Below are 15,668 nucleotides of genomic sequence, written 5' to 3'. Positions count from 1 at the left end.
GCCTTGTAGTTCCCACAGTAATCAACAATTATGCTGCAATGCTACTCCTCTGTGCAATGCGATGGAAGTAGCAAAACATGTTTGCTGATGGGTTTTTTTTGTCTGCAATTTGCGTTCCTTAGGATTAAGTAATAATGTGGATGTGAAGCTGTTTACTAGCGTTTTTGTTTTCTGTGAACGCCCTCTGCTATTTTAGTTATGCCCTTAATATTTACAGTCTGTGCTCATGCCTCTATTCAGGAGTGTATTGAACTTCAGGATAGTTATGAAGAAGACTAGTCATAGCCTAAACTTTAAACTATTGAAAAGGGTTTATTTTAAACCCGTTTTTAAAACCACTTTATTGAAGTTAATAATGTAACACTTGTTACTTGTTGTTACTTTGAAGATGATAAATTTGATGATTTTTAGTTGACCAAATAGGCTCAGCCCCTCCTCTAGCAAGCCCATGAAAATAATAACTTTATATTATCCTAGGTTAATGTTTTAAGTAATGTGAGCCAAGAGGCTTACGTCTTTTCTTCTAAGTAAAATATTGAAATTATGGTTTTACTATTAACTGGGCTTTAAAGTAGGCTAGATGTATTAATAATTAAATTTAATAGTTTCATTCAATTAATACAAATTAAGTAATAAAGGAACCTGAGAACAAAAAACACATCTATTGACCTAACACTAACGTGCTTAATCTTACAGCCTGTTAAACAGTTTCTACTCTATTGAACTTTGAACAACAGTAATAGACTATGGTGGTCTGACTACAGCACTAAATTAAACCTGTACTGTCTCTTTAACACGAACACGTGGTACGTGCAAACATCCGGTTTTCAGAAAATGGAAATAACATTGCAACAGTATCTGTGACAACCAGCTTTGACGCAGAGTCTTGCCAAACAGTTTTTCTTTCTAACATGGTTTCCATGTTGTTGAAATGTAAAGATATATCGTGTGGTGACGCGACCACTGAAGATGCTGTAATGGCTGTTTTCTTTCTCGCAAATTGAAACGTAGGCTATCGTTGTTCGTTTCTCAACAGATGGAGGCTGGCATTCTTGTCTCAAGCAGAGAGGACATTTCCTCGTTGTTTCCTGAGCAAACGACGGGCCCTAAGTATAAAGTATGCCATTTAGTTGTTGGGGTTATTTACTGCATGTGACCATGTTCATCTCATATTAAACAAGCCTATTGTTTTTGTTAGGATTTAAGCAGCCAGTTTTCCTCGGTGAGACAAGTGCGTGGGGACGGAAACTGCTTCTATAGAGCCCTCTTCTTTGCACGCTTGGAGTCAGTCCTACACAATGCCAGGGCTCTGCAGAGGTCAGTTATCACTACAGCCTTCTGTGAAAAATATGGAATTTTCTTCAAATTTAATATGAACTTTACTGGTTTCACTTTCAGATTAAAGGAGAAAATCACTCAAACCTGCCAAGACTTTACTTCTGCGAGATTTGATGAGAGTTCTTTTGAGCACCATCTGAACACAGTAAATAATGCATTTTCTGATACATTCATAACATTTATATTGTTAAGAGAAATAGTGTTTGGACAACCAACAGGAATTGCATCAAGCCTGAGTGACGTTTTTCTTTTGGCCTGCTTTAAGTGCCTGTGATGATTTTTAGGTTTGAGTTGGTTTTGGCGCCCTCTGTGGACAAAGCAGTAGCCCACCTTCTGCGTCTTTGCAGATTTTGTCGTGTATTTGCATGATATTTTAACAACTTAGCCCTGCTTTGCATAGTGAGAGTAAATAAAGACTGTTTCAGTAGCTTGCTGTTAATAACATGGTCTGGCATCTGGAAAACAAATGAAAATTCCCAATTATGATCAATATGGAAATCTGTAAACAGCTGGAATGATCACCATGTAGGAAGTGTTGAACATTTTAAGGAGAAAAGTGAAATAGACTTAAGGCCAAAAAAATCTGGCCTGTCGTGAAGGTCCTGTTTTTCAGATCGTCCCATTATAAAGGTTTAAGTTCTGCAATTTTGAGTATCTTCTTTGGAGCTGATCACACCAAAAGCCTTCTATATCGACACTTAAGAGTCAATAATGTGCTTTAAAATCTACAGGTAAAGAAAACCAACTAGGGATATCTTTTGTTTGTTTTACTGGAGTGTGAAAAATACCTGACTTTCTCTCTTCTTTTGGAGGTTGTAAATGTTGTCGAGCAGTGCCTGGCTGACATGCAGGAGGACCGGCTGCTCCAGCTCTTTAATGATCAGACGACCTCTGATGGCGTGGTGCAATTTCTCAGGCTGCTCACTTCAGCACACCTCCAAAACCATGCAGACTTCTTCTGTAACTTCGTAGAGGCGCCAAACCTACAAGTCTACTGTCAGCAAGTAAGTCACTAAGTGTTTTGCTGCCATCTAGTGAAAACTTTTTTTTTGTTTTTTTTACTAGACAGTCATCTGTTCAAATTGTTACAAATAATATTCAGAAAATAGTAAAACTTTGGGTGGGGTAATGAGTTTGTTCCCTTTCTACAGGAGGTGGAGGCCATGGCAATGGAGAGTGATCATGTGGACATCTTAGCTCTTTCACAGGCTCTGGATATCTGCATCCACATCGTCTCTATGGAGGGAGATGAGCATCAGTTGGCTCACCACATCATTCCAGAGGGGGCCGAACCTTCAGTGCACCTCCTCTACCAGACATCACACTACAACATTCTCTACCCAAGGCCGCAACATTGACCAGTGATCCACAAGGACTCTGCATGACTCAGGGACATTCATTTTCAGTGGAAAAATAAATTAAAAAAATCAAGTGAGCTTCCAGACACTCATTTTTATAAAATCTTGCAGTGTAAACAGTTAGATGGCGCAATAATTATTTAAATGAATCAAACTGCTATGTAAAAATAATACATACATTCTGTCAAAGAATTAAATGTTTTCTGTTACATGTCACTGTTGTTGCTTTTTCTGCTTTAATCGGGCACCTCTCTTTAACGCCTGTTTCTTCCCCTGTAAAGAAACGCTGGTGAGGGCACTCTCCTTCCCAGCCAGAGGCAGGTTAGGCAGGGAGAGCTTTCCCATCTGTGTTGGGTACTTGGTCTTTATCGTGTTCTTGAACACTGTCTGGGCGATCAGATGCTTCAGATGCTTTTTCATCCCTTTCACCATCTTCTGCTGCTCTCTGTCTGCTTCCTCATCCTTTGCTCCACCTGCGGACATTGATAGCATTTGTAGTTGTTTGTATTTGCATTTTTTAGGAAGACTAAACATGCTACAAAAGATTTTGTTTTACCGATTAAAAGATCATCATCCAGGTCCACCTCCAGGGCCTCTGCGGCCTGTCTGAACCAGGAGTTATGATGCTTCTCTTTGCTGTTGTGGAACTCGATCTTCTCTATCTGTCTGGCCAAGTTTACTCGCTCCTGTGGAGGGACGATCTCGACAGTTAACATCAAATATAATCTCTTTAGAGTCACAACAACACAGTAAACCCAATACTAGGTCTCACCTTGATTGCGTCCATGCATTTGGTCTCGACCGGGAACATGGGGAGCTCCTCGTCTTTCCCAAGAGTCTTGTAAATCTTTTTGAAGTTCATCATGTCGTCTGGGCCTATCAGTAGCAAACTGAGACCCTCTTTGGTGGCTCTCGCTGTTCTGCCGCTTCGATGTATGTAGGTCTCAGATGTCCTGGGGACCTAGGTCATGTCACATTTGATTAGTTGACTTGTTCGTAGGCCAAATGATACTTTAATTAAAACAATGAGTATCAGGATTTCAATGAAAAATAAATGCTATAGACAAGTCCCTGAGGTTTACCTGGTAGTGAATAACATGCTGAACATTGGGAATATCCAGTCCTCTGGCTGCCACATCTGTAGTTAGCAGAATACAGCTGTGAAGGAAAAAATAATAAATCAATACAACAAAATAATGTAAGTGGTTCAATCTGTGTGAGATCAAAATATAAGATTCCTTTTTGGTTTTGAGTGGATTACTCAGAAATAAATGCAGTAAAGGTTGTATGTTACCAAAAAAGTTCCAAACAAACAGTTAATACCCATAAGCTCTTCGCTGTATTTAACATGGTTTTATCTTTCTTTTATAGGGTCACAATAACTAAATAAGTATAAACCTTGGCCTAATTCTTTGAGATTGTTTCTGCAACTGTATACAAAGCTCACCTCTCCCTCTCAGCAAACCTCTCCAGGTTTTTGAGGCGTTGTTTCTGGTGCATGTTAGCATGAAGGGGCAGTGGTGTAATGTCCAAAATAACCAGCAGGGAGTTCAACCTCTTGATACAGTCTATACTGTTAGCAAACACCATGGTGCGGCCTGGATACTGCAGCAGGAAATAGTAAAGGTAGAAGTCCTTCTCCTCCTTCTGGCAGTGGATAGTGGTCTCTATCAGGGTCTCCACAGTCGCTTCCTTCCTGGTGAGGTCAACAATTTTTGGTTTGGACTTGATCCCCACTTTCTCCATGAGTATTTCAAGCCTGCTCCTCTTGTCAATGTTCTTCTTTTTCTTCTGCAGGAGGCGCGTTGGCAGGCTATGAGCCATCGTCAGCGTGGCTGAGAAGACAAATGTTTGTCTCATGGGATTAAAGTGTACCGTGTTCAACATCTCCAGCAGACTCTCCAGCTCTGCAAAGTGGCCTCGCTCTACCATGCGATCTGCTTCATCAATGACCAAGCACCTGAAGAAAAAACATGAGCAGAGGGAGATATTGAAGGGTAGAATGAAAATCACCAATAATACTACTGATGCTGCTAAGAGATACATGCAACTCAGACAAAGTAGAGTTAAAGAAATTGTGTCATTTTGGCTGTGAAATATTTTTGCTTCGTCCTCTGCTTGTTGTTAAAAGAGGAATGCACAGGGACACCACCTACAAATAGCTATAATGTTTCTACAGTCAATGATAGGACCTTTTGATTAATTCATCCTGATGTTTTATTTAAGACCCTATAGGACATTTATATTAAACTAAAGTTGTGTCTTTGTTTAAATCCCTTAACGCAGCAGTCGTTACAGAGCTTTTCAAGTAGAGTTTACGTTGTTCTTTGGTTGAATCCTGTTTAGTCCCACTTTACAAGAAAACTGGTTGTTGTGCTTCCTCCTGACCAATTTACAAAACTTCAAGAACCCAAACAAATAACAACAAATGAGACCATGATGAGAATCCAGTGCTACAGTTTATGCGATCATATATTATTTTTTCCAACGGTCACAACTCTAAGTCATTTCATCTTTTGAATAAAATAGATACTCTGTAGTTTTACATCAGCCTAATCTGAAAATGTGACATTTAAGACTGTTGCATTTGATAGGTGTGTCTTTTGAACATGCTTTAGGGTACATTGTTTCAGTCCAGTTGAAACACCTGAAATATCATTCAACTTCATCTTGCTCTTAATCAATTAAATCACTTTGCAAATATGTGTTTGGGTTGACTGGTTTATTACAGTAATTATCCAACAGCCAATGATATTAGCCAAATTCTATTAACCAACTTGTTTTCCACACCAGTTCAAACTGAAGAAAACACACCCTACATGTTCAGTGCTGTTTAATGTTCCCACACAAATGGTAACAAAAATATTTAAATCATTTTTGCTGTTTGCAGTTGATTTCCAATTTCTAGAAATGTCAACTACTGGAAAACTGGCAACAATTTATGTTGACATATAATCAAAAATATATAATTGTTATTATGTAAATAATGTCAAATAACATTACTGCAGTCGTTGTTCTACATGTGTGATGACGTTTATCAGATGATTTATTGAGGTACAATGTGACTTAGTGTAGTGATAAACATTTTTTGTTTAACCGGGTTTTTAAATTTTGCACAAACTAAACCTACAATATATTGATCTCTGAAAACAAAGGATTTAATTTAGCATGTTGTGAAATCCAAACGAGACAGGGTTTGAATTGTGACTCACCTGAGCTGTCTCAAGTTCAGCAGGTGTGGATGCCTCTCTTTGATCAAGTCCCACAGACGTCCTGGAGTGGCAATAATGATCTCTGGTCTTCTCTTCAGCATTCGTCTTTGTTTCTGTTGAGCCATACCACCCACCACGATCGCTGTTGTGATATCTGCAGAAAAACCAACAGCTCCATGGTTGACATTCAGAACTTTGTACAACTGATTAAGAAAGACATCACTAAGCTTTAAGAACGTACCTGTGTATTTTGCAACAGCATCAATGTGGTGTTTGACCTGAACAGCCAGCTCTCTGGTCGGAGTGAGCACCAAGCCGAGCAGAGGCTGACTCCGCCCACCAGCTGCTTGTTCTTCATCTTCAGCGTCGGGGTTAATGTCAACGTCTGTATTTTCGATTTCCTGAACACACCTGAGTTTCACATCATTATCTTTTTCTCCAAGGCCATCGTCATCTTCACTTTCATGTTCGCCTGAGTCGCTGTGATCCAGCTTCGTGATACGTTCACTCTCCTCCTCCTCCTCCTCCTCCTCCTCTTCCTCGGACTCCTCTACAGATGGTAAATACAAACTCTCAACCTTTGGGGAAGCTTCGATGTCATCATCCAGAGGCTTTTCTGAACCGTTCCTCCACTCCAGGATGGCGTGAATCATAGGAATGCCAAACGCCAACGTTTTCCCACTTCCTGTAATGACAGTGCGCTCATTAGGCTCACTTACAGAAATATTAGCACCGATTTTTACTGGACAAAAAGAGCAAAAGAGTGTTTTATCTTACCGGTCTCAGCCGCCCCCAGTATATCCATCCGATCCCTGATAGCGGAAGGCAAAGTAAGAGCTTGAATAGGGGTCGGTGATCCAAACCCAAGACTGCTCATCGCATTTAGCACAGATGAGGGAACAAACAGATCCTTCCATGCACTCATGTCAACGTTTTTGCCATCAGAGCCAGAGAGAGCTGCATTTGTCCAGTTTTTCTGTTGCTTCTTGGCGGGCTTTGTTGCTTTGTCTTGAGTGGATTTTTCTTCTTCCACAGCTTGAAGTTCTGATGGAGACGCCTGGTTTGGCTCGGCGTCTGGGGTTTCATCATCTTCCAACTGTTGCTTCTGTTTTTTTCTGTTCTTCTTCCTTTTCTTGAGATTCTTTTCTTGTTTCGTTTCAGCATCAGGCTCTGAGCTACTTATTGTATCTTTTAAAGTATCCTTTTCTGCTGTTTCGTCTTTCCCTTCAGTCTCGCCTGGAGCTACACCCTCCTGTGTAACATCTGAAGAAGTGTTATCTTGTTGCACCGATTCCTCTGCAGCCACTTTCTTATTTTTCCTCTTCTTGGCTTTTTTCTGGACAGGTTCAGCCTTTTCCTCCTCCACTTTGACAGGTTCAGCCTTTTCCTCCTCCACTTTGACAGGTTCAGCCTTTTCCTCCTCCACTTTGCTGTCCACAGCCACACCAAGTCCAGTCTTTTCTCCCTCGCTGGCTTTCCTTTTCTTCGCCGCCTTCTTCTTCTTCTCCTCCTCCTTCCTCTTCTTCTTCTTCTCCTCCTTCTTCTTCAGTTCTCTCGCTGCTTTAGCTGCAGCCTTGTCGGAGTCAACCAGACTGTAACTCGCCAGCTCCTCAAAACACACCAGACCCTCCAAGCCCTCCTCAGAAAAGAGACTGGGATCTAGCGCTACAGCTTTCCAGCTACCTTTCATGTGGACGCTCCGTTTGGCTTTCTTCATCAGCCCGGAGGACACACGCTTGTTTGTCGGCCTCATCTTCGTTGTCTTCATTCTACCTACAATTACAGCCGAGTTAGTTCAACTAGTCACATTGCTTCACGTTAACAAAAAAAAACATGTGGTAAAAGTTAGCCAGCTACATCAGCTGTGCAGCGAGGCACTCACACTGTTATCAAAATGCACTCAGTCATATCTCACCACAGTGCTACATTAATAACCACACACAATCATGATTACAGACAACGTAAAACTGTACCTCACCTGTCTGTGGTTTAAAGAAATGTCAGTATGCTGTTCCAAACGATACCGTCCACGCACGACACGAGGAGGACGCCATGACAGTATTGGTCACGTGGTTTGAAAAAACTTTATTTGTCCAACAACACTTGACGTCACACTGGTTTCTTTCCTATAAGGGAGAAAACATAACTTTCAACCGTCTTAGGAAGTATACCTTATATTTGTTTTATTTTATATCAAAACATATTAATTACCCTCTAAAGCGTTCCTCGTGTTGTCAGATTGTTAATTGAATGCTACGAATAGAAAACGGATCTTAAAACAATGATTGTGTTTTTAATGTTAATAAATGTTTTATTTCTTTCCTAGAGTCAAAGGTTAAATTATGAGCTATTTAAGGACTTTGCCGGACTGTGTAAAACTCAAGATCATCTTTTTTTTTTGTCCAGGTGCATAAATCCAAAAAGTAAAATGTGTAATAAATGATCCTTTTTGGGAAGTGTGGATGTATTTGATACCTTATTCATTTTCTCATCATATGGGAAGTGATTAAATTACTTTAATCCAATTTAAATAAATAAAAAAGTGATTCAATTACTGTGATGCTTCCATGTATTTTCCCACCACAGTGCTCATTTAGTATGCATTTGCACACATCGCCATTTGTGAAATCTAATTATTTTTTATTAAATACGAAAAAAAAAAGCATTTTTATTTAAATTCTTTATTCATATAGATCGAGGTAATATATTCAGGCTTACTAAACAGACAAGTAGAAGCATTTCAAAGCAAAATTTAACATTTAAAATGCATCAAAACAGTTTTTAAAGCCTGAATAAAGAAAATGTGCAAGCACTTCAAAACTCAAACTGCACAGTGTACTGTTAGTTTTTGGTGGGGTCAATCACTCTGCCCATGAACAGCAGACAGTTTGTTTTTTCGTGGTATATGAAGAAGAAGAAGGGTCTGTTGATGGTGAAGGTCCTGGGTAAGGAATATGGAGTAATGCTGACTGTGGTGGCAGCTGCTGCAGTGGTCCCCTTCTCATCCACCTCAATCACTGCCTTGTGCAGCACCTGTGACAATACACTCAAGTTTAAAACCATCATCTTTGACTTATGTAAGATATATGTTGCAATAGCATCTTCAAACTGAAAACGTAACCTCAGACACTTGGAGTCCTTCGTCCTTGCTCAGCTTTGTCAAATTGGCTGAATTACTGAAGATCGTGGCCATGCCCATGTGTGGGAGAAGGTTATGCAGAGAATACGACTGTTCCATCTTAAATCTTGGCATGTTCACTTCCAATTTGCTGTAGGAAAAAAAATGGACAGACATGTTGAGATGAATAACTTGTTATCTGTCTTTGCAGATGTTTAATATTACTATGCTCATGCACATGCTTACATTTTGTACAGATTATTGATCCAGCTGAGGAACCTCTCAGCAGTAATCTCTTCATCGATCACAGTGTAGTCCGTGCCTTTGTTGGGGAGCAGGATAAGCATTGAAACACCTTCCTGGTATGGTAGCTTCAGCCCTTTCACACCAAGAGACATGTCTTCCATCATGTAGAACTTATCCTCCAAAAACATCATCGGCACTTGCACAACTTTGTAGTTGTCAATGTAGAAGGGAGCGTTGTCAGTGTAGTTTGGGTTGAAAGGCTTCTGCCAGACCCCTGTCGAAGACAAAGAATCAAATGTCACAACACAAACAGGAGCCAAAACTCTTATTTAAGACGCAAGATAAAGTTCCACACAAGGGTTATTCTCCTTACCTTGGAAGAAAATTGTACTTATTAGCATGAGCTGGGTTGCTGAATCCAGACTGGAAATCATCTCGACCACCTTGCCCTCAGTCTTCTGCTGGATATACTCATTGATGGTTCTAATGCTCTCTAGTGTGTTGGCAAAGTCTAAACTTTTGATATCAGCGTCAAAAAATGTCTTGATTTGGTGTTCGAATATCTTTTCTACCTCAAACTTTGGCTGCATGAACAGGGCCATGCTCTGGTCCAGTTTCAGTGAGCCGTTCTGTGTGATATTCTCATTGAGGAGTTGGAAGAGCTTCGGGATGAGTTCTGGCTGATCAGCCCGATCCAGCTGCTCCAGGTTGAGTCCCTTTAGTATTTCCTGATGTGTGACACCATTCGAGGCCATTGAGAGAGCAGCAAAGCCGTTTGAGATGCTCAGAGGGGAGAAAAAAATGTTCTTGTCGTGGTAGCTTGATATCGTTCTGTAGAGGGTCATGGCGCAATCCATGTTTTTGAAGGAGAGATCGGAGATTGTGGCATCTAGAAGCGACGCTTTGTGGACAGGAGCAAGGAAGCACATGTAGGCTACGATAAAAAGAAATCTAATCTTCATTTTGTGTATCGCCATCTTTTTGATTGTGGTCGGGTTTGGGAGCAAAACCTGAAGATGAAGACATGTAGATGTCAAAACACGCGAAGAGTTCCATTAAACCTTCACTAAACACATCTAAACATATTTACAACCTACATTAGATATATTTACAACTTAATATATTCCCGTTACACACAAATCCAAATGAAAGATTCCGTTTTGTAATTCAAACAAGAGATAACAGATTGCGATAAATATTCTTTCACAAATAAATAACCGTGATACGTACCATTCAGCTCGGGCAGGAATGCGTCTGAAAGCTCCATCTCTTATTTGGCGAAACAAAGTGCAAGTATACTCTGGTATTACACATTAACCACATGTTGTGTTGTTCCAGAGGGGGTCAGCGCTTTTTTTTCTCTCTTTCAGACTGATGTCCCAAATGTGACAATAACTGCGAATCAACATTTAAATTTAAAAATAATAACACGAGAAGATTTAGGAGGAGTGAATGTCACTTTAATCCCGGAACAAGAGCGTTTACATTAAATAAAAGAATGTGCTATGGTGTCATGTGATATGTAACAAAAGTAATGAATACTTACTTTAAGAATGTAGTGAGTGAAAACAATGTAAAGAGAAAAAGCCAGCTATACTATGTCACAAGAGTATTTAAAATAGAAAATAAAAGCCTAAATGGATCAAAAGGACACAAAAACATGAATGAAACCATTAGATCTTCAGGTCAGTTACTTTTTAAAGGGGGGGTGGGGGGGGTTTGATGCTGAATACTTATTGTGTCCAAGCCAAAACAGTCCCTTCTGTTTTTTGGACTAAGCTGAAGCTTGCAGAGTAAAACAAGGTGTGTACAACTCATTTGTGCTACATTGCTCTGAGTGTAAGTGGAATACAAGATAAGTGAAACGTGTAGAACCCTGAAAGGGAGGAGGATCATTTTTTGTTTTATCTTTATTTAAATGATTCCTTTAATGTTCATGAACAATACTGAGAAAGAGAAACAACAGCTGGAGTCTTGGTACTTGGTATTGCAGACTGGTGGGACTTTTGGTTTTGGTATCAAGGGATCATACTGCTGGAAGAATACAGTGTATTTATCTATATCTGCAGGTTAATGGTTCTTACAGTACGCTTCTTTGTTCCCCATAACATGTCAACTTATTTCAGACAAGATGTGAAAAATATGCATCAATGAAAGCATGTTAGATGTAGGAAATAGCTCTATAGAGGGATTTGTTCACCCTCTGCTGGAGATGGACAAAACATCCTGAAATCAAGAGTGGTACTATCGTACATTATTCATAATGCCTATTTATACACTTATAGGTAATAATAAAGCCACAACACTGGAATTGCATTGTTGCCCCAAAACCTTCAGAGTTCACTCTTGGGCATCCACGAGGAAAATGATTTATGATGTGAGGAATAAATGACCAACGTATGTTAGTGTTAGTGGCTACGAGATATTTCAGAATGTAGCAACACAAATTGATTTTAAACTATAATAGTGTTCTGGAGGGTCAAGCAGTGGAATTATATAGTCCATGTTCTACAAACGCAAGTCAAAAATATCAGATTTTATATATGGCCCTAACATAAGTGTCCTTTCACATAACACCAACTTCTGTATGTATTTACCCTTACACAGGTAATCACCCTTTGTATGTGGATTCCTCTCTATCTCATCAAGGGGGAAAAATAGAGAATAAAAAACAGTATACAATACAAATAGAAGGCGCCATGGTAAAAAGGCAATTGCAAACTTGGTTTAACTGCATCATGAGTTCTGTGGTCACCCTTTTCCCAGTGTCAGTGCCTCAGTTAGTTATATTAAACTAACTCCTGCCTTTTCTTTGTCATTGATCTCTTCTCTAAAGCCACTCAGCGAACTAACCAGGGGAACATGTCAGCCTTCTGACTGTCCATTATGTTCGCATGTGCAAAAGGTTAGAAGAAGGAGCAAAGCCAACCCCTGTGAGGGGGTTGCCAATTCAGGCAGCTGGTAAACAACGCAGGCAAACCTTTCACAGCTTCACTGGCTGGGCTTTTGTTGTTGTTGGTCCTGTTCAGAGACAGTGTTTACAGAGCCTGGAAGAAAAAAAGAGGGGATTAATTGACTTTATAATTTTACCATAGCCCTTTTTTGTTAGTAGAGCTAATGAAATATTCTGAACTTCATATACACCTAAACGTATTGTACTTACTTGAGCCACCTGTTGATATTGTATCTGGTTGTTGAGGAATGTTTGATTGAGCTTGTTGCTGTTGCCTGAGAAGTACATAGACAGATTTTGTATCAAAATACATAAATTTTATTTTCTGCTAGCTCAAAGGAAGTGGAGTCAATATAACTAATACTTCAATTAACTATTAATATATATTAAATCAAATGCAACAAAATGGCCTAAATAAATCCCACTGAACTGTTCAAACTAAAATCTCTGATCAAAGCTGTCTTCAAATTTCTATCATAAAACTGAACATCATTAAATTTCTAAGTTACATCGTCTGGAAAGACAGTTGAACTGCACTGCATATAAGTGATATACTGTAGTAATTCGACCTCCCTCTCTTCAGTAGTCGCCCAGCAAGCAGTTAAACTTACCGGTCAAAATAGGCTTGTCTTCTCTTCCGCAATTCTTCTGCTGTCAGCGTCTCGTTCTGGCCTTCTCTTTGTGCTCCAGCATTGCTCCCCGATTTCACGTTTCCCATTTCAGACTCCGAGGGCTTGTTGCTCATCACAGCTCCTTTATTATTGAAAAGAAATACAAACCCATTTTCATTATTGATACTTGTAAGACACAAAATGATGATACATATGCAATTCAAACCAAGTTCAAATAGTTTTTGAAAGAAAAAAACTCATTAAGATTATGATTTCATGGTTTTAAGCTTGATTCATTTTGCTGTGTCTGATATGATGCAAGTTAATCATAAACATTTTTATACTTTTGATTGGAATCTTGACAAGTGTCCAAATAATGATTAATACCTTTGGATGACTCATTGTTCTTTACCTTGCATGCTGAGCTGTATGGCCCTCCGAAGATCAGCTTCTTCATCTTCCACGTCGATGTCCTGTCTGCTGAGTGCCAAAGCTCTCTTCAGCTCATCATCGTCATCCACAACCTCTTCCTCCACACCAAAGCTCATCTCCGTTTGGTTCAGAGCTGCAGACCTGCTGCTCACAGAACAAGGGTTAATCAATTACCAAATATGCATTTTAAGCAATGAAACAAAAAATAAGGTACATGTTTCGGTGTATCCTGATCGTACTGACTGCACTTCTAATACACACCCTGCACTTGATTGAGCCTCTTCTTCTCCAATAAGCCTTGGTCTCTGCTGCTGCTGCACTCTCATGATCCCTAGGATCTGCTCTGCTTCACACTCAGGGAGGTTTCCTCGGATCACAAATATGGAATAACCTGGAAAAATACAGCATTTATCATTGTATGTCTTAACTGCAACATCCAAACATAACATAAATAACAGTCAAGTTTACAATACCTTCCTGTTGTAACTGTGCAAGGAAGAGGGCTAGATAGGTGTCCGATATCAACTCTGGTCCAGTCAACAGAGAATTCAGGTTAAACCACTGCAATGAAAACAGAAAAAGTGTTTTTTTTTTTTTTTTAAGTGAATCAACTTAATTAACTTGTTGATGATGACAAATTCCTCATACCTGCTGTCCAAGTTTGCGTATAGTAAACCAGTGCTCCTTGTAGTTGCAAATAAAGGCTTTCTCATTTCTGAAAAATAGCAAGAAGGGCAAGTTTTCATAACTAGCTTGAACTATTAAGCAGTAATAAGATGTATATTATTATAAGTGTTGACAAAGTAACCTTACATTGGATTAATCATCAGGCTCTGATACTCTCTGCTGTTGAAGAGGATTAACTCCAAGCCCCACACTCTCAGAGCATTGCTAATTACCTAAAGGAATAAAACAGTAATAGGAGATTTAGTAGTTAATAGTTACTGAGCTATTATCAATACATTACATGAAGTGAATCACTTAAACTCACTTGAATTGAAAAGAACCCGCTGTCGTCCATGTTTCCAGATGGTTGCTGACATGGACAGAAAGATAACCAGCTGAATAATGGCATTAATGGATAAAGTGCTTCTTTAACATTACAATTCTTGGTCTCCTCACCTGTAAGAAGGTCCTATACTCCTCACTGCCCATACCTCCCTCAGCCATCCTCATCCTCTCCTCTTCATCAAGCTGATGGGCGATGGAGGACAGATCCACAGGAGTGAAATACTCACCCTGCAGGAGGTTGTTGAGACAGTGTTGGGCACAAAGAGAGCCCTCTTGCTACAAAGACAGAAGTAATTATTGTTACATAACACTTAACATTGGTTAAAAACACTTAACCCCTTGCTCTAAACAGATAAATTATCTCCATGGCCACGGATGATCTCATAACAAAGTGGTTTGTTTTGGTCTGTGCACACGGTAGCAGTCACACTTCAGTGAAGCTACAAACAGCTTACGTAAAAACTAATCTTAATACTTCTTATAAAACCATTTTACTAATTGAAGCTAATTCGTTTGCTTATCTAACAAAATAACTTGCCTTCAACTGCTTCATTGCTTATTGTTGTTACTCTTAACTGTAAGGTAACTTTTTTATAACATCTGACTAGCAGGTGGAATTAGCATTGTAGCTGTGTGGACAACAATACTCCCAAACACAACCTCAAATCTATTAACTACGGCCAGATAGCGTCGGTCAACAAGCCACTTCCTGGAGGGCAAAGGCTTTCTTAATAAACACCAACAATACCTTACAGCTACTTGTTAACTTAAACGTTTTAACTTACTTTTTCATGAAATATGGAATCCATATTCAGCTCTCTGTCAAACATTCAACTCTGACCTCTAGTCCCGCTGCATTCATCACCACGGCATGAAGGGACAATCGTGAGTAGCGCCCTCTAGTGGCCGGCGGCCTTCACAGCATCCTCTTCATTCAACTCCGCCGAGTACATTACAAACACTGGTCGCTGGTGACCGCCTAGAGAGCAATTAAACCACTATATATAACAACTCAAATTGTTTTATTTTGTTAGATTTGTTCCCATATTATGACAATATTAACCAAAGATATAATACATAGAGGCAAAACATTTTTTTATTATTTATTTATTTATTTATTTGTTAGGGACAGTGCATATTATAGAATAGAATAGAATAGAATAGAATGTCTTTATTGTCATTATACAATTGTACAACGAAATTATTGGCTTCACCTTTAAAGTGCACACACATACAAGCATCCACAGCTAAAAACAACAAAAGAAGAAAATTAAAAAAAAAAAAGGAACTCTCATTCAGGTAGGATGGGCAATGTATGGTAGGAGTTATTTACAGGTAGTAGCATAATATTAATATTAATGAATGTTCATATTAATGAACAGCTGTAAC

General features: G+C 39.3%; 4 protein-coding genes across 6 annotated transcripts; 1 reads left to right on the top strand and 3 right to left on the bottom strand.

The window, feature by feature from the left end:
- Positions 1-803: 803 nt before the first annotated feature.
- LOC132993588 (ubiquitin thioesterase OTUB2-like) lies at positions 804-2,912 on the top strand. Its single transcript, XM_061063492.1, has 6 exons — positions 804-933; positions 1,037-1,117; positions 1,199-1,317; positions 1,399-1,483; positions 2,151-2,342; positions 2,490-2,912. The coding sequence occupies exons 2-6, from the start codon at positions 1,037-1,039 to the stop codon at positions 2,694-2,696; spliced, it is 684 nt and encodes a 227-aa protein (XP_060919475.1). The 5' UTR covers positions 804-933; the 3' UTR covers positions 2,697-2,912.
- On the bottom strand, positions 2,776-8,005 carry ddx24 (DEAD (Asp-Glu-Ala-Asp) box helicase 24). 2 transcript variants are annotated; one of them, XM_061063487.1, is made up of 10 exons: positions 7,887-8,005; positions 7,313-7,681; positions 6,686-7,282; positions 6,150-6,593; positions 5,909-6,062; positions 4,144-4,656; positions 3,779-3,854; positions 3,469-3,657; positions 3,253-3,382; positions 2,776-3,169 (listed from the first exon to the last, which is right to left on the bottom strand). In XM_061063487.1, exons 2-10 carry the CDS (start codon positions 7,674-7,676, stop codon positions 2,910-2,912), a joined length of 2,727 nt encoding a protein of 908 aa, XP_060919470.1. In that variant the 5' UTR covers positions 7,677-7,681; positions 7,887-8,005; the 3' UTR covers positions 2,776-2,909. The 2 variants fall into 2 exon arrangements, with proteins under 2 accessions (XP_060919470.1, XP_060919469.1); XM_061063486.1 differs by having other exon boundaries at positions 6,686-7,681.
- A 568-nt stretch (positions 8,006-8,573) lies between these two features.
- serpina10b (serpin peptidase inhibitor, clade A (alpha-1 antiproteinase, antitrypsin), member 10b) lies at positions 8,574-10,615 on the bottom strand. Its single transcript, XM_061063488.1, has 5 exons — positions 10,503-10,615; positions 9,646-10,282; positions 9,273-9,546; positions 9,030-9,177; positions 8,574-8,941 (listed from the first exon to the last, which is right to left on the bottom strand). The coding sequence occupies exons 1-5, from the start codon at positions 10,503-10,505 to the stop codon at positions 8,750-8,752; spliced, it is 1,254 nt and encodes a 417-aa protein (XP_060919471.1). The 5' UTR covers positions 10,506-10,615; the 3' UTR covers positions 8,574-8,749.
- A 549-nt stretch (positions 10,616-11,164) lies between these two features.
- On the bottom strand, positions 11,165-15,103 carry atxn3 (ataxin 3). Of its 2 annotated transcripts, none has more exons than XM_061063490.1 (11): positions 15,065-15,103; positions 14,391-14,555; positions 14,260-14,304; positions 14,082-14,167; positions 13,917-13,983; positions 13,742-13,829; positions 13,530-13,659; positions 13,249-13,412; positions 12,837-12,978; positions 12,436-12,500; positions 11,165-12,319 (listed from the first exon to the last, which is right to left on the bottom strand). In XM_061063490.1, exons 1-11 carry the CDS (start codon positions 15,086-15,088, stop codon positions 12,264-12,266), a joined length of 1,032 nt encoding a protein of 343 aa, XP_060919473.1. In that variant the 5' UTR covers positions 15,089-15,103; the 3' UTR covers positions 11,165-12,263. The 2 variants fall into 2 exon arrangements, with proteins under 2 accessions (XP_060919473.1, XP_060919474.1); XM_061063491.1 differs by having other exon boundaries at positions 12,445-12,500.
- Between the last annotated feature and the right edge of the window lie 565 nt (positions 15,104-15,668).

The sequence above is a fragment of the Labrus mixtus genome, chromosome 18 (assembly GCF_963584025.1).
Source record: "Labrus mixtus chromosome 18, fLabMix1.1, whole genome shotgun sequence".
Taxonomy (NCBI): Eukaryota; Metazoa; Chordata; class Actinopteri; order Labriformes; family Labridae; genus Labrus; species Labrus mixtus.
The sequence above is the reverse complement of the archived record's forward strand: the minus strand, read 5'-3'. Positions and strand labels throughout refer to the sequence as shown.